This window comes from Spermophilus citellus (genome assembly GCF_964194105.1).
Source record: "Spermophilus citellus genome assembly, chromosome: 8".
NCBI lineage: Eukaryota > Metazoa > Chordata > Mammalia > Rodentia > Sciuridae > Spermophilus > Spermophilus citellus.
The window spans coordinates 1,695,987-1,721,824 of NC_138189.1; the positions used below are offsets into that span (position 1 = coordinate 1,695,987).

The window sequence follows — 25,838 nt, forward strand, 5'->3', positions numbered from 1 at the left end:
ACAGCAGCCTGGACTCAGGGGATCCAGAGGCGGCACAGTAAACTGGTTGGCCACGCGCCCTGTTTCCCAACCTGCTACAGAGAGTGGAGGCAGGGGCCTCCCTGCAGCTTGCTGAGGGAGCTGAGAGCGCACAGCCAACACTGCCCTGTTGTCCTGGCAAGCGCCACAATGTGGCCTAGGGCGTACCTAGCAGAACACAAGTGACGCGGCACAGAGGAGACTGGACCCAGGGGAGTGAAGTCAGAAAGGAGGAGAGTGCAGCTCACTTTCCCTTGGAGCCTGGGGGCTCACGTGACCAGCTGAAGAGGGCCAGGAAACCAGACCTGTTGATGGGACATAGCTCAGGGACTAAGCCTGGGAAGACTGCGTCTTGGGCAGTACCATGTGGGACCTGAGAGGGGTGGCTCACCTGTCCCTCAAGTATAACCCTCAGGAGCTCCGAGATCCAGACTCCCAGCAGAGCCCGGCATCTGTGAAGGCCTAAGGTGGGTTGGTCTAACCTCTCCAGAACAGATACCACCCCAAAGGTCCCAAAGGCTGATTAGTCCTGATCCCTGTCACCAGAACTTCCCTCTTGGGACTTGCAGCAGCTGCACCCTGGGAGTGCACTGATCTGGTCTCTAGACAAAACTCAACAGTGCCTCCCAGTCTGACCACCTCAGTGGAGAAAATTCTTTCATTTTTTAGGAAGAATCTTTTCCTGTGTGGGTGTGTGTGTTCTCGCTATGTTGATTAGTTTGTAATCATCTACATATGATCACAAATTATATATATATTAAATTAGGTGTATTTATATCATATATATTTATATTATGTATATGTTATATATATTTGTATTATATATAAATATACATAATAATATATTTCTTTTTATCTTGTTTTTAGCATTTTTTAATGATGCTGTTTTCCCTTGTCTTCTGAAAGTTAAGGGGTTTGTTTATTTTGGGGTTTTTGTTTCTTTGCTTTGTTTCTCATGTTCTTTCTTGCTTATTTTACTTTTTTCTATTTTCTTCTTCATAAGCATCAATTACTACATCTTTTCTGCATTTTCTCTGTCACATTTTGAATACCTTCCTATCACATTTTTAACTTAATGAAGTATATTCTTCCCGTATTTTAGAACTCTTTGGTTTACGTAATTCTTTCCCCACCCCTCATGCTGTGGCTTTTGTGAGGACTGCGGATTGTTGACACCTGCTGTCCACACACCATCTGGTTCAAGACCGCGTGGTACTTTTGCTATTGGTGATGCTGACTCAGCCATCCCTGTTTTGTGGTGGCTGGGGCTGCAGGTGTCACACTGGGTATTTATTTTAATGCCGTATATTGTTTCTTCAGTTGTTGCTATTGTTTGTTTCCCCTCTCTGTGAGATCCTTGGAAGGTACAGGGATGTACAAGTTCACAGAGAGAGACAGCTGGAAACTAAACCAGCCAACAGACAGTGAGTACACCTTCTCCACACAAACCACACTCAGACTTCAGTAACACTTTAATACGAAGATAGAAAAGACAGAACCCCAGGCTGATGACCAGACTGCAGGTAGCACCAGCTAGGAAGTGGACATCTATTTCTACAATGAAGAGAGAGTAATTAACCCCAAACCTGTGAATACCACATCTACAAAGGAGGTCTCAATCTAGATCACTCTAGGGCACTTGGGCAAGAAAAAGCTGTACCCTAAAGAGGCCACAAGTCAGAATGGAGGAGAAATTCAGCCCAACAGACACACAGACCCCCACATATGAATACAAGAAATATGGAAAAAAGGTAATATAATGCCTCCTCAAGCTCATAATTCATGAGCAACTGACTCCAAAGATATTGAAATGGATGAAATCTCAAATAAAAAATTCAAAAGACTCTAGCCAGGTGTGGTGGCACAGGCCTGTAATCCCAGCAGCTTGGGAGGCTGGGACAGGAGAATCTCTAGTTCAAAACCAGCCTCAGCAACAGCAAGGTGCTAAGCAACTCAGTGAGACCCTGCCTCTAATAAAATACAAAATAGGGCTGGGGATGTGGCCCCTGAGTTCAATCCCTGCTACCAAAAAAAAAAAGAATTCAAAAGATTCATTAAAAATGATCAATGAGGAGCTGGGGTCGTGGTTCAGTGGTAGAGTGCTTGCCTCACATGTGTGAGGCACTGAGTTTGATCCTCTGCACCACATGAAAATAAATAAATAAAGATGTGTTCATCACTAAAAAAAATATTTTAAAAAAATGACCAATGAATTTCAAGAGAACACAGAAAAACAACTAAATGATTTAAGGAAATCAGTATGGGATATGAATGAGAAATTCAATAAGGAGATAGTGATATTGAAAAAGAGCCAACAGAAATATAGGAAATGAAAGAGGCAATAAATCAAATAAAATATTCAGTTGAAAACTCTCTCCAATAGAGCAGACCATGCTGAAGACAGAATTTCAGAGCTGGAAGACAAAGTGGCTGGCCTTGAACCAGAAAATAAGTAACCAAACAGAAAATACAAGAACTTTCTGACAACATTAAGAAACGGCATTTTGGGGCTGGGATTGTGGCTCAGTGGTAGAGCGCTGGCCTAGTACGGGCGGGACCAGGGTTTGATCCTCAGCACCACCTAAAAATAAAGGCATTGTGTTGTGTCCATCTATACCTAAAAAATATTTATTAAAAAAAAACGCATTTAAGGATCACTGGAATTAAAGAGGGTTGTAAGATGCAGGCTAATGGCATAGATAATCTCTTCTGGGAAATAATATTGGAAAATTTCCAAACCCTGAGAATGAGATGGACATTCAGATACAGGAGGCATTTGGAGCCCCAAATAAACAAGATAAAAAAAATTCTCCATGACACATTATAATTAAAATTTATTTTGACATACAAAATAAAGATAGAATTTTAAAAGCGCCAAAAGAAAAAATATCAGGTCACACTTAGAGGCAAGCCAATCAGAATTACTTACAATTCTTAGCACAAAACTTGGCTTTTAGCCAAGAGGGTTTGGAATGATGTGTTCTAAACCCTTAAAGAAAAGAACTGTCAACCAAAATTGCTATATCCAGCAAACCTATCCTTCAGGATTATATGAAAAATAAAAATCTTCCAAGTTAATGAGAAACTGAAAGAATTCATGACTACTAAGCTGGCATTACTCATGGAAAATGTTAAAGCCAAACCCCATTGCTCACAAAGGGACAAATCTCATTTGAAGCATAGCTAAGCAAATAATCTAATATTTAATATTCTAATATTTAATCAAATTAAATATTAGAAATAAGTTTAAATGGCAAGAAGTAATAAACCTCTCTTATAATGACACTGAATGTGCATGGTCTCAACTCTCCAATTAAAAGACATAGGCTGGAAGAATGGATTTAAAAACAAGACCAAACTATATTTTGTTTGCAAGAGACTCATCTCACAAGCAAAAAAAGCCACAGGCTGAAAGTGAAAGAATAGAAATTGATATACCATGCAAATGGAGCCCCCAAAAAGCAGGAGTAGCTACTCTCATAGCAGACATCATCAATCAGATGAGACAAAAAAAGTCACTTTATATTGGTAAAAGGAACAATCCAACAAGAATATATAACAATTGTAAATATTTGTGCTGCAAATATTAGTACACCTAATTACATAAAACAGACAGTACTCAAATTAAATACTCAGATAGACCCCAGAACCATAATACTAGGTGATTTCAACACACATCTTTTACCAATAGACAGATCATCCAGACATAAACTCAGTAAAGACTCTTCAGATCTGAAAAATATTATAAATCAAATGGACTTAACAGATGTTTATAGAATATTTCACACAATAACATCCAAACACTTCTCAGCTGCTCATGGAAGCTTCTCCAAAATAGACCATATTTTAGGCCACAAAGCAACTGTTAGCAAAAATTGACATAATTCCTTGAATCTTATCTGATCATAATTTAAATTAGAGATAAACACCCAAAAAATAAACAAAAAACCCCTACAGAAACTATGTAAACATGTGGAGACTGAATAATATACTTATGAATGATGAAAGAGTGAAAGAAGAAATCAGGGAGTCATTAAAAATTCTTAAGACTCAAAAGAATAGTGATACAACATACCAGAACTCTGGGATACCGCGAAGGCAGTTCTAAAGGAAGTCATGGTGTGAGTGCCTGAATAAGAACACCAGAAAGATCCCAATAAACAGCCGAGTGGTGCATCTCAAGGCTCTTGGAAAACAACAAACCAATTCTAAAACTAGGAGAATGAAGGAAATAATTAATATTAGAGCTGAAATCAGTGAACTTGAGAATTTTTAAAAAACAATACAAAGGATTAATGAAACTAACAGCTGATTCTTCGAAAAGATAAACAAAATTGATAGGCCCTTAGCCATAATAACCAAAATAAAAATAAAGAATACCCAAATTAATAAAATTAGAGATAAAAAAGGAGAAATTACCACAGACGTCACAGAAATTCAGAGGATCATTAGTGACTATTTTGAAAACTTAGGCCCCAATAAATTGGGACACATTTATAGACACATATGACTTGCCAAAATTGAATTGAGAGGACACAGAAAGCCTGAACAGATCAATAACTTGCAAGGAGATAGAAGTAGTAATAAAAGGGCTTCCAAAAAAGAAAAGCCCAGGATCAGATGGATTCTCAGCTGAATTCTATCAGACCTTTAAAGAATTAATGCCAATACTCCTCAAATATTCCACACAATATAAAAGAGTGGAACACTTCCAAAGTCATTCTATGAATCCAGTATCACCTTAAACCAAAACCAGATACGGATGCATCAAGGAAAGAAAACTACAGACCAATATCCCTGATGAACTCAATTGCAAAAATCCTTAATAAACTTAGAAAATCATATTCAAAAACATATTTAGAAGATTATACACCATGACCAAGCTGGCTATATCCCAGGGATGCAAGGATGGTTTAACATGCCAATCAATAAATGTGATTCACCATATAAATAGAAATAAGGACAAGAGTTGTTTATTTTTCAATAGGAGCAGAGGAAGTCTTTGACAAAATTCAGCACCCATACATAATTAAAAGAAAAAGAACTGAAGAAACTAGGGACAGAAGGAACCTACCTCAACATCATAAAGTCAATATATGACGAACCCAAGATGACATCATAGTGAATAGGGAAAAACTGAAGATATTCCCTTTAAAATCTGGAACAAGGCAAGGAGACTTCCTCTCACCACTCCTATTCAACATAGTATTAGAGATTCTAGGGGCGGGGCTGGGGCTCAGCAGTAGCGTGCTCGCCCACCCAGCATGGTGAGGTGCTGGATTCGATCCTCAGCACCATATATAAATAAATAAAATCAAAGTATTGTGTCCAACTACAACTAAAAAGTATTTCAAAAAAAGAAATTCTAGCCAATGCAATTAAGTAAGAGAAGGAAATAAAAGGAATAAAAAAATTAGAAAAAAATAGATCAAATTGCCACTGTTGCAGCCACCCAGAGATGGGTGTAACCCGCCAATCCCCAAACAACCTTTTTCCCCATTTTCATCCTGTTTCTTTTTTTTTTTTTTTAAAGAGAGAGTGAGAGAGGGGGGAGAGGGGAGAGGGGGGGGGGAGAGAGAGAGAGAGAGAGAGAGAGAGAGAGAGAGAGAGAGAGAGAGAGAATTTTAATATTTATTTTTTAGTTCTCGGCGGACACAACATCTTTGTTGGTATGTGGTACTGAGGATCGAACCCGGGCCGCACGCATGCCAGGCGAGCGCGCTACCGCTTGAGCCACATCCCCAGCCCTCATCCTGTTTCTTAAAGAAGCTCCTCACTGAATCCCTTTGATGTGTTTCACTATAAATAAAGCATTTGTGGCCTTTTCCCTTTGTTAGGATCAGACCCGTCAGGTCTCTTACGCCAGTCCAGCCCCCGCTTTGAGCATATACTTCTCGTCTTTTGTGTTTATATCTTTTTTTTAATATTTACTTTTTAGTTGTAGATGGACACAATACCTTTATTTATTTTTATGTGGTGCTGAGGAGCGAACCCAGGGCCTTGCGCTTGCTAGGCGAGAGTGACACCCCTGAGCCACAACGCCAGCCCATACCTCCGACAGTTACCTACTCCCTCCCAATGCAGGCCGTGGCCAAGATAGCAGCACTATTCACAGCAGCCAAACTATGGAAGCAGCCTAGGTGCCCATCAATGGGTGAATGAATATGGAAAATGTGTTATACATACACAATGGAGTTTTGTTCAGCCACTAAGAAAAATCAAACTGTGTCATTTGTAGGTAAATGGATGGAACTTGAGACCATGATGTTAAGTGAAATAAGCCAGACTCAGAAGGTCAGGATGGTATGTTTTCTCTCTTCTGTGGAGCTAGAGAGGAAAAGGAAAAGAAAGGTGGGGATTTCATGGAAACTGGAGTGGGATCAGGAGAGCAGAGGAAAGGGAGGAGGTGAGGGAAAGAGGAAACACTGGGGAATGATATTGGCCAAATTATGTTATTACACAGTTGCATGTTCCAATATGTAACATTACATCCCACTGTTACCTACAACCATAATGCGCCAGTTTAAAAAGTGGAAAGAAAGAAATTTTGTAGAGTAGATACACAGCAACTTTCTGTATTAATATGCTGGAGATGTTTTTGCACAATATTCAGGATTTTTCCCTAACATCATTTCAATGACTAGAGTATAATGTTTAATCAATCCACTAATTCTGAGTATCCAGTCCTTCAACAGGATAATCTTTATAAATACATATTGGTGCCCTATCAGATCAATGTCCAAAGTTCTACAAAGCCCACTGTGCTTCCATAGGCCATCTGGACTCTGTGCCCATTGCCCCAGCAGTGGGCACAGCGGTGAATGAAGGTGGGGAACCTCCCACCCTGGGCTCCAGCCTCCTGCACCTGCATCCACTTCCTGAGCCACCAGCACCTGCTCCTCCTCTGCATGCACCCCGACTCTCCTGTGGATCCCCTATGTTCCTTTCCAGGCCCTTTCTCCAGCTTGAGGCCCCAGGGGACTTCAGGATGGTGTCCCCAGGAGGGGACCGTCCAGGACAAAGCTCCGGCCCACAGCAGTCTGGCCCCTGCCCTGTTCCCAGGATGAGGGCTCTTGGCTGGGTTGTTGACCACTCACAGGAGGACAGATCACGAGGCTGGTCAGAGAGAAGTGGCCAGTGTCCTGCAGCCACTTGTGCTTGGGCACTGGCAGCAATGGGGAGTATGATAAAGAGCTGGACACATGTGGGCAGCAAATTCCAGTTTGGAACCCAGAAACACAGTGTACTTGGGGGAGCTGTTGAAACCTGGTGTTTATTTTAAAACTAGTGTGCTGCCTAGGAGAGGCCTTGGGGGCCTCCATGAGTTTGAACCAGGGCCTTGCACATGCTAGGCCAGTGTCCGAATGCTGAGCTACGTCTGCAGCCCTCCCTCTGCCCTGTCTGGTCAGGTGCGCAGCCTACAGAGCAGGGAGGACAGTGCAGTCACCTTAGACATACCAGCCCAGGACGGCAGCTGGCCTGGCTGGCTCTACAGCTTTCCTAGGACCCCTTGGACCCTTGGAACCTTGGACTCATCCCGGTGCCCTGTGCTGGCTGGCACTGAGCACTGCGCGACTCCAAAGCTCTTACAAGGGCGTTTTAAACAGGGAGACTCGTGGTGCTTCCTGAAGGCAGTGCCTGTGGGAGGCCATCCTCACACGTGATTCAAGTTACCTCCCTGGCTGGGCAAGAGGCGCTTAGACACATCTTTGTGTTCAGAGCTTCCCCCACCCTTCTCGGGTCCAAGGGCTTGTCCGTGTGGAGGTGTATCTGGCCACTACTCCGAAGACCCAATCATTGCACCTGACCTTGGGACACTGCCCCCCTTAATCTTCACTGGATGGGATTTTCCCCAGAATTTTTTGTTCCCCAATAAAAGTCCACTCCCTGGCGTGTTCTCTCTCTCTCGCTAGCCTCTTCAGTAAACTTCGCTACCATTAATAGATGGCTGGAGGCTGGAGCTAGGAGAAGCTGTCCTGGAGCTGGTTTAAAGGTAATTAGAGCCTGTCTCTTTAATTCAAACTCCCTGAGGATTTCTCACGTAGCCGAACCTTCATTTATGAAGCCTGTGCTGGCTGCGAGCTAAAAGCGCCCAGCCTCAGAGCTGCAGTGTCAAAAGACCCACAGACCCGTCCCTGTTGGCAGAGTGAGGCTGACTCCAAGGTGCTGGCTGTCCACCATTTCACCAAAATGAATCTGCAAGAGAGAGCAGCCAGCCCAGAGAGAATACCACACAACCGGATCTGGAGGCCTGTGGGCTCTGCACAGCAGGGCAGGACTGCGTCTCCCCCGGAGGGCACCTCCCTCCAAGCCACCCGGTACTGACCTCCGGGAACCTCTGACAGGCCCTCCAGCTTGACGTCCCTGGGTGAAGGGAAATTCCCAGCTCTTCCTAGGAAGGGGACTCTACAGTGCTGTCCTCGGTGTGATGTGCCCCAGCCCTGCCTCCCAGGTTCACCAACTCGGTGAACAGAGAGAACTTCAAGAGGGAAGAGGGAGGACAGCAGGAGGAAGGGGCTGGGGCACTGAGAGCCTTAGAGGGTTCGGCCACAGCGGCCAGGGCTAGACCATGCTCTGTGACCACCCTGGAGGCCTCCCTGAAGGGGCAGCTGAGGAGGCAGGTGGGCAAACAGCCTGACCAGGGGCTCCAGACTCATGCCCAGCGCCTGCTGCTGCAGCCTCGACCTGTCCCTGTGGAGAGGGATGCATCTCTGTCCCTGCAGGCCTAAGATCCTGTCCTGTGCACCCTCCCCACACTCCCACTCCGCACCCCTCTTCCCCCGAGGGAGATCTGTGTGTCCTCTGCCCTGCTGCATGTGCCTGCGCTTCAGGATGCCCTGGGGCCCTCGAGGGGGCCTCTCCTCAGCCTGAGCCAGGGCTGTCCTGGCCTCTGTGCCCACTGCCCCCGCCCTGACCACATCACTGATGTCCATATTTCCAATGGACACCTATCCCCAGGACTCCCCACCCCCTGCTCTGTGCCCAGCTCTGAACCAGCTGCCAACAGGGCCACTTTGCTGGCTGCGAGCCCCACAGGTCCCCATGGCACATCTGTCCCTCCTCCTCTTCCTGGCACAGGGAAGGGGTGTCGCTGCACAAGTCCAGGTGTGGGTGAGCAGTGGTGCAGGAAGCTCCAGAACTCCTGGGCTCTACTCCTGGCCCCAGGATCTCCGAAGGGCTGAGAAGTAACCAGGTGTTTCCTGCCCAGAGTCCCAGGCGCTGCCTGGGCGTCCTTGAGCCCCCACCAGGCTCCAAAGACTGACCATGAGTTCCTTGCTCTCCCAATATGCACCCTGGCCCGTGGGAAGGCTCCCCACCAGGTATCCCCATCAGCCTGCCCAGCTGGTCCAGTTCCCAGCAGATCCACCTCTCTGTCAGTCCACAGACTACTACAACAACCAGTCACACCCCTGTGGGACCCAGAGGCCTCGCACTCCGTCACTGAAAAGCCAGCCTCTGCAGGGTCACTGTGCCCCAAGGGCAGCCCAAGTGGCCCTGGGTATTGTGCCGTGTCTGCCTCCCCTGAGCTGTGAGCACCCGCACTGTCCACCTCACCTCTGCAATGTAGGGTGACGGGGCTGGTCGTCTGGCACTGCTTAGGCCGGGTGCTCTCTCCCTCACCAGCGAGGTGAGAGGTGCTCGGGACACTGGCCTCCTCGGCTGCTGAGGAAACAGCAGGCTAGCCCAGGGACAGCTCTGGGCAGCTGAACATCCACTGTGAGCAGCATAGGGACCGTTACCAACACCCAAAGGGCCTGGCACCATGGGACTTGATGGTCAGCCAGGCAGGGGGCACTCACCACACGATGGCCAGCCGAGGGATGGTGAACATGAGGGCCGGCTCATAGTCGTCGATCATGTCCTGGGTCAGGTACCCAAAGTCCAGGGCCCTGGCCAAGGGAGAAAGGGAGTGAGTGGGGCATCCATGAGGAGGGTAGCGGGCCTGACCCTGGCCTGTGTCCTCCATCAGCAGACGGGTCGGAGGCTGACCTGTGCCACCCAAACCCTCGCACGTGCAAAAAGTCTGGCGCTAGAGGAAAAGGCCAGGGAGAGGCGGGCTCTGCTGAGCCTCATCTGCCATCTGTCCACTCCCACCACTGCTCTAGGAGGGATGGAGAGAGCAGGAGTGGCCACCCAGCAGCAGCCTCTGACTCCAGCAGAACAGGGCACGGTCATCCAGACAAAGGCGCCATCCACCAGGAATTCAAAACAGCTCGCGCCAAGAATAAGCCTGGGACGAAGACATCCCAAACCTGAACATCCCCGAAGCAAGTCACTTGGAAAACTATGGGAGGTGAGATCTTGGCCCTGGAGTCCGTTCAGAAAATGGGACCCTGAGTTACTGAACGAGGCCCTGATTCACCCCCAGAGCCGGTTCGGCAGGCCGAAGCCCACAAGGCCCCGCTGTGAGGAGGCAGCGGGGAGGGGGGGAGGCTGGACGTCAGCCCTGTGCCCGGCCTTCCCACGTCCATCCTGTCGCACGGCCTCACTTGCAACACCTGTCCTTTGGGCCCAGAGAAAAGGGGCATGGGGCCAGCCACAGGTGGGAGGGCAGGCCTCTGCCCACCCGCAAGGAGCAGCCCACGGTGGGAGGGTGGCAGGTGAGGGCATCTCCCAACTAGGCGCAAGCCCCAGGGCTGCCCTCCTCCTGGGCCTGGAGCAGGGCAGCAGGGCAGCCCGTCCTACCTCTCCACCGTCTCACAGAACAGCACGATGACCTCCTGCTGCACGTAGTACTCCCTGGGGGACTTCACAGGTACCATGGCCGAGACATAGCTGTGGACACAGCAGAGCACATCAGGGACCCTAGGCCGCCTGGCCTCCTGAATGGGCCTTCAGTTAAAACCCCAACTCCCGAGGTGACCACGTCACCAGCCTCACAACTACACAGGCCCCGACTTCACGGTGCCGTTTAAACCCTCGCTCCTACCAAGGCAGGCCTCCTCCAGGCCTCCTCAGCCCCGTGGCCTGCCCCGTGGGAGGGGCATCACCGCCACTCGATGACTGGCCCCCACTACTGCCCACCCCAGCTGCCTGGGTGGGTCAGGCCATGTGGACCTCCACAGCCTGGCGCCGGCCTGGCCAGGCGCAGGGCTCACAGGACGGCTGCAGGGGGCTGGCAGCTGTGGGGGAGAGTCAGCCATTCTCCCAAGGGAACATTCTCTTTCCTTCTCAATCACCGACTCCAGGGAAGACAAAAGAAAACAAAACCCAAACCCAAACCTCCTAGGGCGGACCCCATCACCGCCCAGCTGTGCATCACAAGACGCACGACCTTGGCCACCTGGGAGGCGGATTTTTGTGTCTGACCTTTTCTGGCCCACCACAAGCACCCCCGGGTCTGTGCGCACTGTGCAATGTGCCTGGCACCTTGGGCCTCTCCCAAGTCCTCTCCCCTGGAGGCTGACCCCCCAGACCCCACCTGTGCCATTTCTGCTTACATCCCCCCTCTGGAAAGCCCCGTCCCCCCACAGAGCCCCAAGTTAACCACACCACCAGTTGGCACCAGACTCCTCCCTACATGGAACTTTCTTGCTGGAGATATCAGGATGCACCCCAAAAAGTTGGCCCCCCACTAGGACGCATAGGGCCAGGGCGTGACTCCCCATGCCCGGGGCCCCCAGGGTCACCTCAGCTCAAACTCGGCAAACAGGACGTCGAAGTGCCTCAACGCTTCCCGCATCTTCTCTGTGTAGGTGCTGAGGTCACGCAGCGCCTGGTCACGGAGGGTGCCCCGAACATCCTCCAGGCTGCGGGTCAGCTCCTTGGCCAGCGGTCGCATAGCCATGCTCTCGAGCTCGCGGTTCATGATGATGGAACCAGCAGCCAGGCACTGAGGACAAAAGAACACACTCAGGAATGGCCCTGTCCCCAGGAACAGAGTGTGTGCCCCGAGGCATTTGGCCCACCTTCTCCCTCTGGGCCAGCACCTGGCACTTGCCCTGCCCCTCTGCAGAGGTCCCTGTCAAGTACTGCAACATGGCAGCATTAACAAATGTCCCTGACTGGGACCAGCATGGTCCCCCCACGGACCTAAAGGGCAAGCTGAGAGGGGAGGGCCAACAGAGCCAGGTCAGGGGGACCCGGTGATGTGACTCCTGTCCCCTCCTGGTCCAGCCAAGGGAGGACTGCCCAGAGAACATGCTCAGTTCTGTGCCCAGGCATGCCTTGCAGGGACGAGCTGGGCTCCCTGTACACACAGTCTCCTGGAAGTGACAGGAGCTCATGGCAACAAGCTCAAGGTCCAGAAAACCTGACCCGAGAGGAGACCTCGGCTCCTGGCCGGCAACAGTCCCTCTGCCCACTAACCCCACGTCTGCCCAGGCTCTCAGTCACACAAAGTTTTGCCAACTGTTCTCAGGCCAGTGGGGAGGCAGCCGCCCCCAGGAGGGCCTCTTTGCAATGTGGATGCTCACCACAGGCCAGGCACTGTCCAGCAAAAAGCAGAACCAATCCACCAGCCAGTCCCCTCCCGCAACAACCATTCAGGACAAGAAGCAGGTTCCCAGGTGCGAGTGGGGAGAAGCCTGCTGGTTCCCAGGTCAGCCCTGCGGGGGAGCCCGTGGGCACCAGCTCCTCTCTCCCACCTCCTCTGGCACCTCCTCACAGATGCCCGCTGCCCCAGGGCCCACATCACAGGACAAACACTGAGGCTGAGAGAGGGCAGGCTGCCGGGGTACCCACACCCAACCAGAACCTCGGGAGGATGCGCCAGCCAGAGAGTTCAGAGGAATGGGCTGTGGAAGGGTGGGGGGCTGGAGGGGGGAGGATGGGGCACACGGGTGGGGCGGATCCAGAGGTACATGGAGAGATGGCACGGAGGACAGGACAGCACGGAGGGCAGTGAAGCCCCTCTGTCTCCAGAGCACAGTCAAGGGCAGGAGTCGGGATGTCCACACAACGGGGTATGGGAAGCCCCAAAGCTGGGGGCGTGGGGAGGGCATCTTCCTCCCAGTGCCTCAGTTTCCTCACCAGGAGATGAAGATGAACTCTTCAGGGCTATGGAAGAAGTGGAAGGTTGAGGCGCCCAGGATCCCCATCTCAGCTGTCAACATAGCTAGGGAAAGAGGAGGACTACCTTCTTGATGTTGATAAAAAACCACTTTCAGGAGGCTGGGGCTGTGGCTCAGAGAAAAAGTGCTCGCCTAGCACGTGTGAGGCACTGAGTCCGATCCCCAGCACCACATAAAAACTGAATAAAGGTATTGTGTCCACCTACAACTAAAGAATAAATGTTTAAAAACTTTTTAAAAACCACTTTCAGGTCCTGGATGTCGGGGGTCTGAGGATCTCACTAAAGCCACACTGGGAACCTCACTGCGTGTGCAGTCTTGAGGCATAGGTCTGTGGCTGTCCCACCCCTCCGAGGGCCGTGCGTTCTAACAGGCTCCGACCACACCATCTGCAAACCTGGGCAGGCGGGCCTAGGAGGAGACACCACACCTGCACTTGCAGGTGCCCAGGGGCAGGTCACAGGGAAATGACTGGATAAGGAGGTTCAACACTAGGACCTTGGAACCCAGGTGGTACAGCTACCTCAGCCCCGAACCACAGCTGGCCAGCCAGGTTGTCATGCCGGATCTCCTCGGGGAACTTGACACAGAAGTCCCGAGGGGCGCGGTCCTGGGGGATGCACTCGTCCATGATCTGGTTAATGATGTTCAACACGTTATCCTGAAATAGAAGAGGGGAAAGTGTGGGGCTGCCACATCCAGCTGGGCTGTGTTACCCTGGAAAGCACACAGGCCACTGCGGGTTAGGGCTGTGGCAGCCTGCCGCGTAGCTGAGAGCATTGCTCCCGGGCAGGGCTCCCCGCCGGCAGGCTGCTCTCTGATCCTGTGCATCTGAAGGCTCTGAGGAACTGTCCCCAGCACGGGGTGCCTTTCACATAGTGCTCAGGGCAGAGCAAGCCCGTTCCTTAGGAAGGTGGTGCCCTCCCCTGCGACGGCTCCCTGTGGGCTCAGCACCAGGCCCACCCCTGCGCACCTCTCTGCACACTGAGCAGGTTCTCCTCAGTCAGAACTGGCACGGATGGCTAGGCTGACAGACACGCAAAATTCTATTTTTGCTGCTACATCTCTGTGTTGCTTTTGTTCACGTGGCAGCCTACAGATCCTACTGGTGTGAAAATGCCACCAGGCAGTGACATCACAAAGGGACACTACATGAAGCCACCCCTTACCAAGCCCACCCAGAAGGCTGCAAGTTGGCCTGTCCCTGGAATAGAGTTGAGGCCACCGTGTGAGGGGAAGGGCCTCCCCAGCCCCAGCAAGGGTCAGAGCTGTGGGATCCGGGGGTTCAGCAAGCGGGGGACCCAGCAAAGCCCTCGTCCTCCCTGAACTTCAGTCTTCTCCTTGCAGGGGGAGGAGACCCTTCAGGGCCAGGCACCCCCAGGCCATGTTCCTTTGCCCAGACAGCAGCCCTCCTGTCCCTGTGGAGCCAGCAGACAAGGAGCAGTGTGTGCAGCCAGCCAGCACCAAGGAGCCGCCCTCCATCCCACGCCCTGCAACCTGGGGCGGGCCCTTGGCCTCTCCAGGCCCCGACCCCATCTGCGGAATGGAAACCATGGCCCTGGGCTGCCGGGGTCTATGTGAGGGGAAGTCTGTAAACCAGAGCCTCGGTCCTGGCCGTGGCACATCGATGCACAGCACCTTCTGTCCTTACGGTCCTTCAGAGTGGTTTTACGCTACTCCTTGCACTCAAAATGCAAAGCACGACAGGCTTGTGCAGATGAGAAAACAGTTGCCCTGTTCTTTTCTTGATGATGATATTTTTGGAGAGTATTGAGAAAGAAAAGAAAAAACTGTCCTGTTCTTTAAGTACCTAACATTTGTTCCACAGAATTACATGAGCATTGAAAGTTTGATTTTTTTCCTTTGACTTTTTTTTTCTAAGAGAGAGAGAGAGAGAGAATTTTAATATTTATTTTTTAGTTCTCGGCGGACACAACATCTTTGTTGGTATGTGGTGCTGAGGATCGAACCCGGGCCGCACGCATGCCAGGCAAGCCCACTACCGCTTGAGCCACATCCCCAGCCCTTCCTTTAACTTTTTAAGCATGAAATCATTCACACACATTCATTACAGGAAGTCTAGAACCAACAGGATAGCACAGAGGCAGGGGACTGACCCTGGTGAAACTACCTGGCAGGCTGGCATATTTTCTCCCAGGACTGCTGCCCCGGCCTTTCCTGGGCAGAGTTGAGCTCTTCCTGTGTGCTTAATGTCACGTTCCACAGCTGACCCCTGCAGCCAGAGCCCATCACCATGGCTCTTCACCAACCCAGTGCCCGAAGGACGGCTCCACCCTGTGAAACACATGGACTCATTCCTCCCAGCCCTGCAAGCCATGTGCAGTGTGCAGTCCACACCAACAGAAAGGCTGTGGCCACCACCGTGGTGCAAGATGTTCCGGAGCAGGACCCACTGACTTCAAGCAATGGAATTACAAGTCAAGAGTTCAAACTACACATGGGCTCTAATTACCTGCTGCTAAATGGCTGCCCAGAAAGATGGGTGCTTTCACCCTGGGTGACGCTGACCTGGACATCCCTCCCTTCTGCCCTCTGAGGCTTCAAGAGTGGGGAAACAGAGCCTTCTAACCAAGACAGCTGCGTGCTCTAAAGGAAAGTCTGCCACGTAAGGAAAGAGCCAGGCCTTCACAATACAAAAACAGAGACCCAAGCAACAGCAAGGGTGGGACTGCCAGTCCTTTTTAAGAGGTTTCGGGATAGGAAGGTCCCTTCTTAGGGTTCCATGAACTAGTAAACAAATGGTGAGAATGATAACAGTGAGGGTTCAGTAAGCATCAGCCAGGTCTAAGAGTCAGGGATCAGCACAGAGGTTTGGCTTGCCCAGATGAGTGGCAGTCACTGCCCACCTGCCTGGCCCACCAGTGCATCGGCTGCTGAGGGCAGGGTCTTTTCTGCACTGACATGTCCCCATGCCTAGAACAGTGCCTGATGCATGACACCTCGGCAGACACAGCTGGGACTTCTTTTTAATATTCATTTTTTAGCTGTATCTTTATTTTATTTATGTGGTGCTGAGGATCAAACCCAGGGCCTTGCACATGCTAGGCGAGCGCTCCAGCCAAGAAGAGGGGCAGGAACACATGTGCCCCACTCCAAACAGCAGCCCCAGACATCAGACACTGGACCAGCCCAGGCATCAATCCCTAGGAATCAGGAAGGACAGCAGATCAGCCCTGCAACCGCCTGGCTTGCTCCCTGGAGGCGAGCTACACGTCACAGCATGGGAATGGCAGAGGGAGAGGACAGAGCAGCAGAGGTTCCACTCAGAGGCTCACAGGCCAAGGGCGCACCTCGAAGGCTCGGAGCAGACCTAGCAGCACAGGAACAGAGAGCAGCCCCCACAGGAGGAGACTGAGCGGGGGCAGGAGCCACAGGGCCAGAGGGGGCATCCAGCAGGGCCTGCCTGATGCAGAGGAGTCGGCCCTCAACACAGGACAGATTCATACCTCAGAACAAGGGCCAAAGGAGCAAGTGGTTTCCAAGTAACCGAGCACCGCAGGCGAAGCTCAGGAGTACTCACAGGAACACACTGTGGTCATCCCCGGCAAAGTGAAACTCACAAAGTCAGGCATCCGAGGAAAAGTGACCAGGTGTGCAGTGAATTAAGAAAAATATGAGCCACAATGGAAATGAGAAGCCACAGTCAAAATCAACCCAGACCTGACGGAGGTCTCAGGGTCAGCCTCAGGACACCCAGGCAGTGGTCATAACCAGTCTCCATGTGATCAAAGTTTAGTGGAGATGACGAAGAAATGGAAAGAACCCAAATACTGACTCTAGAGATGAAAATGCCCAGGTCTGGCATGAAGAGACTCAGCCAGGCACTTTGGAAAGAATGGACAGAGACTCCGGAGACCCAGCCAGGGAGGCATCTGGATGCATCCGAGAGAGTGGTAACGGTCACTGTGACGAAGGGATCGTCAGTGATCTCAGCAGGTCCAACAGCAAGTGACCCCCCCGGAAGGACGTGTGGTGGGGAGGGCAAGACTTGCAGGTAACCACGATAGGTAGACCCACAGGTTCCAGGAGCCCAGCACACGACAGAGTGTCCCAGGAAGGGCACCACCAAATGGCCAACAGCAGGGCAAAGGGAAAGTCTTGAAGGTGACAGGAAACAGCCTGTTAGGAACCACCAAAAAAGTGCACTGGGTGTGTCAGAAAGAGTGCAGAGGAGGGCACCCTGAAGACCTGGCGGGAGAAGCAGCCAACTTGGACTCCAAACCCCACGTCCACCCAAATGCTGGAGAGTCCAGGAGTAGCAGACAGCCCTGAGTGACAGGAAATGCCAAAGGGCGTCCTCCGGAGAAGACAAGTGGCCAAATGGAAACGGGGCCTCTGGCGGCGACCACAGTCAACACACAGAGGTTCCTGACGGCTCACTTTCCTTTTTTTTTCTATTTTTTTTTTATTGGTTGTTCACAACATTACAAAGCTCTTGACATATCATATTTCATACATTAGATTCAAGTGGGTTATGAACCCCCATTTTTACCCCAAATGCAGATTGCAGAATCACATCAGTTACACATCCACATTTTTACATAATGCCCTATTAGTAATTGTTGTATTCTGCTACCTTTCCTATCCCCTACTATCCCCCCTCCCCTCCCCTCCCCTCCCATCTTCTCTCTCTACCCCATCTACTGTAATTCATTTCTCTCCTTGTTTATTTTCCCATTCCCCTCACAACCTCTTATATGTAATTTTATATAACAATGAGGGTCTCCCTCCATTTCCATGCAATTTCCCTTTTCTCTCCCTTTCCCTCCCATCTCATGTCTCTGTTTAATATTAATCTTTTCTTCCTGCTCTTCCTCCCTGCTCTGTTCTTAGCTGCTCTCATTATATCAAAGAAGACATTTGGTATTTGTTTTTTAGGGGTTGACTAGCTTCACTAAGCATAATCTGCTCTAGTGCCATCCATTTCCCTGCAAATTTCATGATTTTGTCATTTTTTAGTGCTGCATAATACTCCATGGTGTATAAATGCCACATTTTTTTTATCTATTCATCTATTGAAGGGCATCTGGGTTGGTTCCACAGTCTAGCAATTGTGAATTGTGCTGCTATGAACATCGATGTGGCAGTATCCCTGTAGTATGCTCTTTTAAGGTCTTCAGGGAATAGTCCAAGAAGGGCAATAGCTAGGTCAAATGGTGGTTCCATTCCCAGCTTTCCCAGGAATCTCCATACTGCTTTCCAAATTGACCACACCAATTTGCAGTCCCACCAGCAATGTACAAGTGTACCCTTTTCTCCACATCCTCGCCAGCACTTGTTGTTGTTTGACTTCATAGTGGCTGCCAATCTTACTGGAGTGAGATGGTATCTTAGGGTGGTTTTGATTTGCATTTCTCTGACTGCTAGAGATGGTGAGCATTTTTTCATGTACTTGTTGATTGATTGTATATCCTCCTCTGAGAAGTGTCTGTTCAGGTCCTTGGCCCATCTGTTGATTGGGTTATTTGTTTTCTTATTGTCTAATTTTTTGAGTTCTTTGTATACTCTGGATATTAGGGCTCTATCTGAAGTGTGAGGAGTAAAAATTTGTCCCCATGATGTAGGCTCCCTGTTTACCTCTCTTATTGTTTCTCTTGCTGAGAAAAAACTTTTCAGTTTAAGTAAGTCCCATTTGTTGATTCTTGTTATTAACTCTTGTACTATGGGCGTCCTATTAAGGAATTTGGAGCCCGACCCCACAATATGCAGATCGGAGCCTACTTTTTCTTCTATCAGACGCAGAGTCTCTGATTTGATATCTAGCTCCTTGATCCACTTTGAGTTAACTTTTGTGCATGGCGAGAGAAAGGGATTCAGTTTCATTTTGATGCAAATGGATTTCCAGTTTTCCCAACACCATTTGTTGAAGATGCTATCCTTCCTCCATTGCATGCTTTTAGCTCCTTTATCAAATATAAGATAGTTGTAGCTTTGTGGATTAGTCTCTGTGTCCTCTATTCTATACCATTGATCCACCTGCCTGTTTTGGTACCAGTACCATGCTGTTTTTGTCACTATTGCTCTGTAATATAGTTTGAAATCTGGTATCGCTATACCGCCTGATTCACACTTCCTACTTAGAATTGCTTTTGCTATTCTGGGTCTTTTATTTTTCCATATGAATTTCATGATTGCTTTATCTATTTCTACAAGAAATGCCGTTGGGATTTTGATTGGTATTGCATTAAACCTATGGAGAACTTTTGGTAATATCGCCATTTTGATAATGTTAGTTCTGCCTATCCATGAACAGGGTATATTTTTCCATCTTCTAAGATCTTCTTCTACTTCTCTTTTTAGGGTTCTGTAGTTTTCATTGTATAAATCTTTCACCTCTTTTGTTAGGTTGATTCCCAAGTATTTTATTTTTTTTGAGGATATTGTGAATGGAGTGTTTTTCCTCATTTCCGTTTCAAAGTTTTGTCGCCGATATACAGAAATGCCTTTGATTTATGTGTGTTGATTTTATATCCTGCCACTTTGCTGAATTCACTTATTTGTTCAAGTAGTTTTTTTGTAGACCCTTTTGGGTCTTCTAGGTATAGAATCATGTCATCCGCAAATAGTGATAATTTAAGTTCTTCTTTTCCTATTTTTATGCCTTTAATTTCTTTCGTCTGTCTAATTGCTCTGGCCAGTGTTTCGAGAACTATATTGAATAGAAATGGTGATAGAGGGCATCCCTGTCTTGTTCCAGATTTTAGAGGGAATGCCTTCAATTTTTCTCCATTCAGAATGACGCTAGCCTGAGGCTTTTACAATGTCGAAGAAAGTTCCTGTTATCCCTAGTTTTTCTAATGTTTTGAACATAAAGGGACTTTGTCGAATGCTTTTTCTGCGTCTATCGAGATGATCATATGGTTCTTATCTTTAAGTTTATTGATGTGGTGAATAACATTTATTGATTTCCGTATATTGAACCATCCTTGCATCCCAGGGATGAATCCTACTTGATCATGGTGCACAATTTTTTTGATGTGCCTTTGTATCCGATTCGCCAGAATTTTATTGAGGATTTTTGCATCTAGGTTCATCAGAGACATTGGTCTGTAGTTTTCTTTCTTTGAGGTGTCTTTGTCTGGTTTCGGAATCAGGGTGATGTTGGCCTCATAGAATGAATTTGGCAGAGCTCCCTCTTTTTGTATTTCCTAAAATAACTTGAAAAGTATTGGTATTAATTCTTCTTTAAAGGTTTTGTTGGGCTGGGGATGTCGCTCAAGTGGTAGCGAGCTCGCCTGGCATGCGTGTGGCCCGGGTTTGATCCTCAGCACCACATAAAAACAAAGATGTTGTGTCCGCCGAAAACTAAAAAATAAATATTAAAAAAAAATTCTCTCTCTCTCTCTCATCTCATCTCTCTCTCTCTAAAAAAAAAAAAAAAAAGTTTTGTAAAACTCCGCTGTATACCCATCCGGTCCTGGGCTTTTCTTGGTTGGTAGTCTTTTGATTGCTTCTTCAATTTCATCCATTGATATTGGTCTGTTTAAATTGTGTGTATCCTCCTGACTCAGTCTGGGGAAATCATATGACTTAAGAAATTTATCGATGTCTTCACTATCTTCTATTTTATTGGAATATAGGTTTTCAAAATAATTTCTAATTGTCTTCTGTATTTCTGTATCATCTGTTTTGATATTGCCTTTTTCATCCCGTATGTTAGCAATTTGAGTTCTCTCTCTTCTTCTCTGCGTTAGCATGGCTAAGGGTCTGTCGATCTTATTTATTTTTTTGAAGAACCAACTTTTAGTTTTGTTAATTTTTTCAATAGTTCCTTTTGTTTCAATTTCGTTGAGGGGCTGGAGATGTGGCTCAAGCGGTAGCACACTCGCCTGGCATGCGTGCGGCCTGGGTTCAATCCTCAGCACCACATACAAACAAAGATGTTGTGTCCACCGAAAAAAACTAAAAAATAAAAAAATAAAATTCTCTCTCTCTCTCTTTAAAAAAAAATTTTCGTTGATTTCCGCTCTGATTTTAATTATTTCTTGCCTTCTGCTACATTTGCTGTTGTTTTGCTCTTCCTTTTCTAGGGCTTTGAGATGAAGTGTGAGCTCATTTATTTGTTGGTTTTTCCTTTTTTTGAGGAATGACCTCCAGGCGATGAATTTCCCTCTTAAAACTGCTTTCATTGTGTCCCATAGATTCTGATATGTTGTGTCTGTATTTTCATTTATCTCTAAGAATTTTTTGATTTCCTCCTTTATGTCTTCTGTAACCCATTGATCATTCAGTAACATATTGTTCATTTTCCATGTGATGTAGGATTTTTCCTTCCTTCTTTTATCATTGATTTCCAGTTTCACTCCATTATGATCAGATAAAATGCAAGGCATTATCTCCACCCCTTTATATTTACTGAGGGTTGCCCTATGGCATAATATATGGTCTATTTTTGAGAAGGATCCATGTGCTGCTGAGAAAAAAGTATATCCACTTGATGATGGTTGATATATTCTATATATGTCAGTTAAGTCTAGGTTATTGATTGTGATATTGAGTTCTATAGTTTCTTTATTCAACTTTTGTGTGGAGGATCTGTCCAATGGTGACAGAGGTGTGTTGAAGTCACCCATAATTATTGTGTTGTGGTCTATTTGATTCTTGAACTTGAGGAGAGTTTGTTTTATGAACGTCGCAGCACCATTATTTGGTGCATAAATATTGATAATTGTTATGTCTTGTTGGTGAATGGTTCCTTTTAACAGTATATAATGTCCTTCCTTATCCCTTTTGATTAACTTAGTGTTGAAGTCGATTTTATTCGATATGAGGATGGCCACCCCTGCTTGCTTACGAGGACTGTGAGCGTGGTATATTTTTTCCCAACCTTTCACCTTCAGCCTGTGTATGTCTTTTCCAAACAGATGTGTCTCCTGGAGGCAACATATTGTTGGGTTATCAGCCTATGTCGCTTTACTGGAGAGTTTAAGCCATTAACGTTTAGAGTTACTATTGATATATGGTTTGTACTTCCATCCATGTTTGATTATTTATCTTTTTTTTTTAAATTTAGTTTGTTTCTCCATGATTATCTTTCCCCTCGCCCTCTGTCTTTACCGAGGCACTTCCCACTGATGGTTTTGGTTGTTGTTTTTCATTTCTTCCTCGTGTAGTGTTTTGCTCAAGACGCTTTGCAATGCTGGTTTTCTGGCTGCAAATTCTTTTAGATTTTGTTTATCATGAAAGATTTTTATTTCATTGTCGTACCTGAAGCTTAATTTTGCTGGATACAGAATTCTTGGTTGGCATCCATTGTCTTTCAGTGTTTGAAATACGTTGTTCCAGGATCTTCTCGCTTTCAGCGTCTGTGATGAAAAATCCGTTGTTAACCTTATTCGTTTACCCCTGAATGTAATCTGCCTCCTTTCTCTTGTAGCTTTTAATATTTTCTCTTTGTTCTGTATATTGGATATCTTCATAACAATGTGTCTTGGCGTTGGTCTACTGTGATTTTGTGTGCTCGGTGTCCTGTATGCATCTACAATTTGTATATCCGTTTCCTTTTTTATTTCTGGAAAGTTTTCTGTAATTATTTCATTCAGCAGGTTACTCATTCCCTTGGTTTGAATCTCTGTACCTTCCTCTATCCCGATGACTCGTAAGTTTGTTTTTTTTATGTTATCCCATATCTCTTGGATGTTTTTCTCGTGATTTTTTATCAGCCTTTCTGAGTTGGCTAGACTCTTTTCAAGATGATATATTTTGTCTTCATTATCTGACGTTCTGGCTTCTACTTGCTCCACTCTGTTAGTGATACTTTTTTTTTTTTAAGAGAGAGAGTGAGAGAGGGAGAGGGAGAGAGAGAGAGAGAGAGAGAAAGAGAGAGAGAGAGAATTTTTAATATTTATTTTCTAGTTCTCGGCGGACACATCTTTGTTGGTATGTGGTGCTGAGGATCGAACCCGGGCCGCACGCATGCCAGGCAAGCGCGCTACCGCTTGAGCCACATCCCCAGCCCTTACTTTATTTCTTTATTAGCATCATGTCTTCCTGTCCTTCAACAGGTTTATCCTTGTTGTTGAAAATGGCAGGATTTCCCTTTCTTTTTCTGGCTGAATAGTATTTTTTTTTTTTTTTGAACCAGGGATTGAATCCAGGGGCACTTAACCAGTGAGCCACATCCCCAGCCCTGATACTCTCAATTGAGTTTTAATTTGGTTTAGTGTTTCCTTCATTTCTAGAATTATTGTTTGATTTTTTTTATAATCTCTATCTCCTGATAGAGATGCTTAACTTCTTCTTTTATCTGTTTATGTAATTCATTCTCAATGTGTTCTTTTGCTGCTTGAATTTGCTGTCTTGTATCCTCTTTAAGGTTCCATTCCATCTGTCTAAGGTGTTCCTTGAGTTCTTTATATGACCATTTTTCTGATGACTCCAGGTCCTCCTGAATATTTAGGCTGTCCTGCATTGTTTGTACTCCTTTTCTTCCTTGCTTTTTAATGCTGTTCATGTTACTTCTTGTTCTGTTTGACTGCTGAGGTACTGTTTACTCTTATAAATTTATTTGATGCTTGGGAGGAAAGGTATTAGAAGGGAAGGGAAGAAGTCACTAAAGAGAATGAGAGTAAGCAGGTAGAATTCAAGGAAGGGGGAATAAGAAAATTGAAAAGAAATGAAAAGACAAAAGAAAAAAATAGAAAATAAAGAAAGAAAGAAAGAAAAAAAAATTTTAAATAATAATGATAATTAAAAAAATGAAAATTAAAATTAAAAAAATAATAATAATAAAATTTAAAAATTAAAAAAATTAAAAACATTTTAAAAAGTTAAAGAACAACAACAAAAAATGAAAATGAAAGAAAGAAAACCCAAATTAAAAAATAATAATAATAATAATAATAAATGCAGTCATAGAGTTCGATTAACTTCTCTTCCAATAGGTGGAGCTGTGCCCACTGGGCCAAGCTTCTCCTGTCAATAGGTGGGAACCAATCACTGTGCAGCAGCTCTTCCTCCCAGACTGGGTGGGTCTCCAATTCTGGGTGCCTAGGGCCTTCTCTTGTGTCTAGTCACTTCCCCTCTTTTCCTCAAGCCAGGCCCCGCTCACCTGTGACACGCCAGGTCTGCTGCTCCTGGGAGCCCTGTTTTCATGAAGGACTGGGCACACTCGCCCTGTATGCCTCGCTCAGACCCTAAGTTTGTAGAGCTTGGGGCTGAGAACCCCCTTCGAATTTGCTTGCCCTCCGGTAGCCACGCCCCCGTTAGCTGGTGCAAGAGACCTTAGTTGTCAGCACTGGTGGGAGCAGGCGCCGGGAGTTCCGCGCTGCGAGTCCGGCGCCACTCCTGATTCCCTCTGTCTGGCTATGGAGCTCACGGGAGAGCTGGGAAGGGCCCTTAAGGTTTCCCCGCTGTGTGGAGAGGGATGGCTAGGGGATTACACACCTGTCACCACTGGTTTCAATGAAGTTATCTCCTCCGCCCGTGACGTCAATTCTCTGTCATGGTGGTATCCCATGCAAATGGTGACCGTTCGTTCCCTTTGCCGGGTGACCAATGCAACGGGTGGGTCCTGTCTCTCCCAAGCCCTGTTTCAATCCTGTGGCCACTGCCTATGAAGGCTCGGTTGGCTTTTACCTCTGTAAGTTCAGAAGGGCCGACCAGTTATTTCAGCGGGATCGTTAGTGCTGAGTCATGAGAAGCAGGCGAACTGGAGCTTCAATGCAGCCGATCCGGGCTCGGTATGTGTTCTGAGAGGCCCAGACTGTTCGCCCCAGATCCACATCAGCTCAGCATTGCCTAGTGATCCTGAGCAAACAGCATTTAGACAGTTTACGACTCCCTATGCCCGCGCGGCTGAAGAGGTCAGAGACTTGATCTCTCCGCGCCCGCCGCCATGTTGGATCTCCACTTTTTTTATTAAGTAAAATGTAATGCTGTATAATTTTAGAATCTGACTGTTACATTTAGCATGTGTGGTTGATAAGTAGTTTTATAGCTTTTATTTACATCACAGACCTATTAGTGGGCTAAGAAGAGGCCTGTAAAGAAGCTAACCTTGGGGTTGGGGTTGTGGCTCAGCGGTAGAGCGCTTGCCTAGCACGTGTGAGGCACTGGGTTCGATCCTCAGCACCACATATAAATAAATAAAACTATTGTGTTCAATTACAACTAAACAAATAAACAAACAAACAAACAAAAAAGCTAACCTTGGCTTTTTCGAGTAAAGAAGAGGAGACGTGTGGTTAGTCTTCCCCCAGGAGTAATTTGTCCAAGTACCTCTGCCAGACAAACCCTTTTTTTTTTTTTTTTGAGGTAAGGTCTCTCTAAATTTTAAGTTGCTGAGGCTGGCTTTGAACTTGGGATCCTCCTGACTCAGCCTCCTGAGTCACTGAGATCACAAGCCTGGGCCACTGTACCCAGTGCTATCCACTTTTTTATTAGGAAAAAAAAAGCAAAACTGTCTAAACAAAAGCACTGCGACACATTGGCCTGCAGTGTGTGAAAGCAAAATGGAGAAGCCCAGGACAAGCCCAGGACACAGCCCCACAGGAGGATGGGGAAGCCCAGGGCGGGGTCCTCCACCGTACGGAAGCAACGTGACATCACAGGGAGGCCTCTGAAGTTATGATGCTCACTAAGTGACCTAAAGCCACCACGGAATAACAAGACAAAGAGCTGGCCAGCACACCCACCAGGGAGACGGGGCAGGATCCCAAACCAGAAAGAATGCAAAGAAATTTACCAAAGAAATCAGTGGAGTCAAGGGGCCCAGAGGAAGAAAGGGAGAAAGGGGACAGAGAACGGAAGGTCATATTCAGGAGACCTGAAGGCCCAGGAGAGTGA

At 47.3% G+C, this 25,838-nt stretch overlaps 1 protein-coding gene across 7 annotated transcripts in view; it reads right to left on the reverse strand.

The window, feature by feature from the left end:
• ZFYVE28 (zinc finger FYVE-type containing 28) overlaps positions 1-25,838 on the reverse strand; it is a 140,972-nt gene that overhangs the window by 51,239 nt on the left and 63,895 nt on the right. For 6 of the 7 annotated variants that reach the window (XR_014023299.1, XM_081304200.1, XM_081304202.1 and 3 more), the window contains exons 3-6: positions 13,555-13,692; positions 11,649-11,851; positions 10,705-10,794; positions 9,819-9,908 (exon numbers count right to left, since the gene is read on the reverse strand). Coding sequence is in view for 6 of the 7 variants with exons in the window: in XM_081304200.1 (XP_081160326.1) it covers positions 9,819-9,908; positions 10,705-10,794; positions 11,649-11,851; positions 13,555-13,692 (521 nt within the window). In the remaining variant the exon portion in view is untranslated. The remainder of the gene's footprint in view (positions 1-9,818; positions 9,909-10,704; positions 10,795-11,648; positions 11,852-13,554; positions 13,693-25,838) is intronic. The other variant, XM_081304203.1, reaches the window with a different exon arrangement.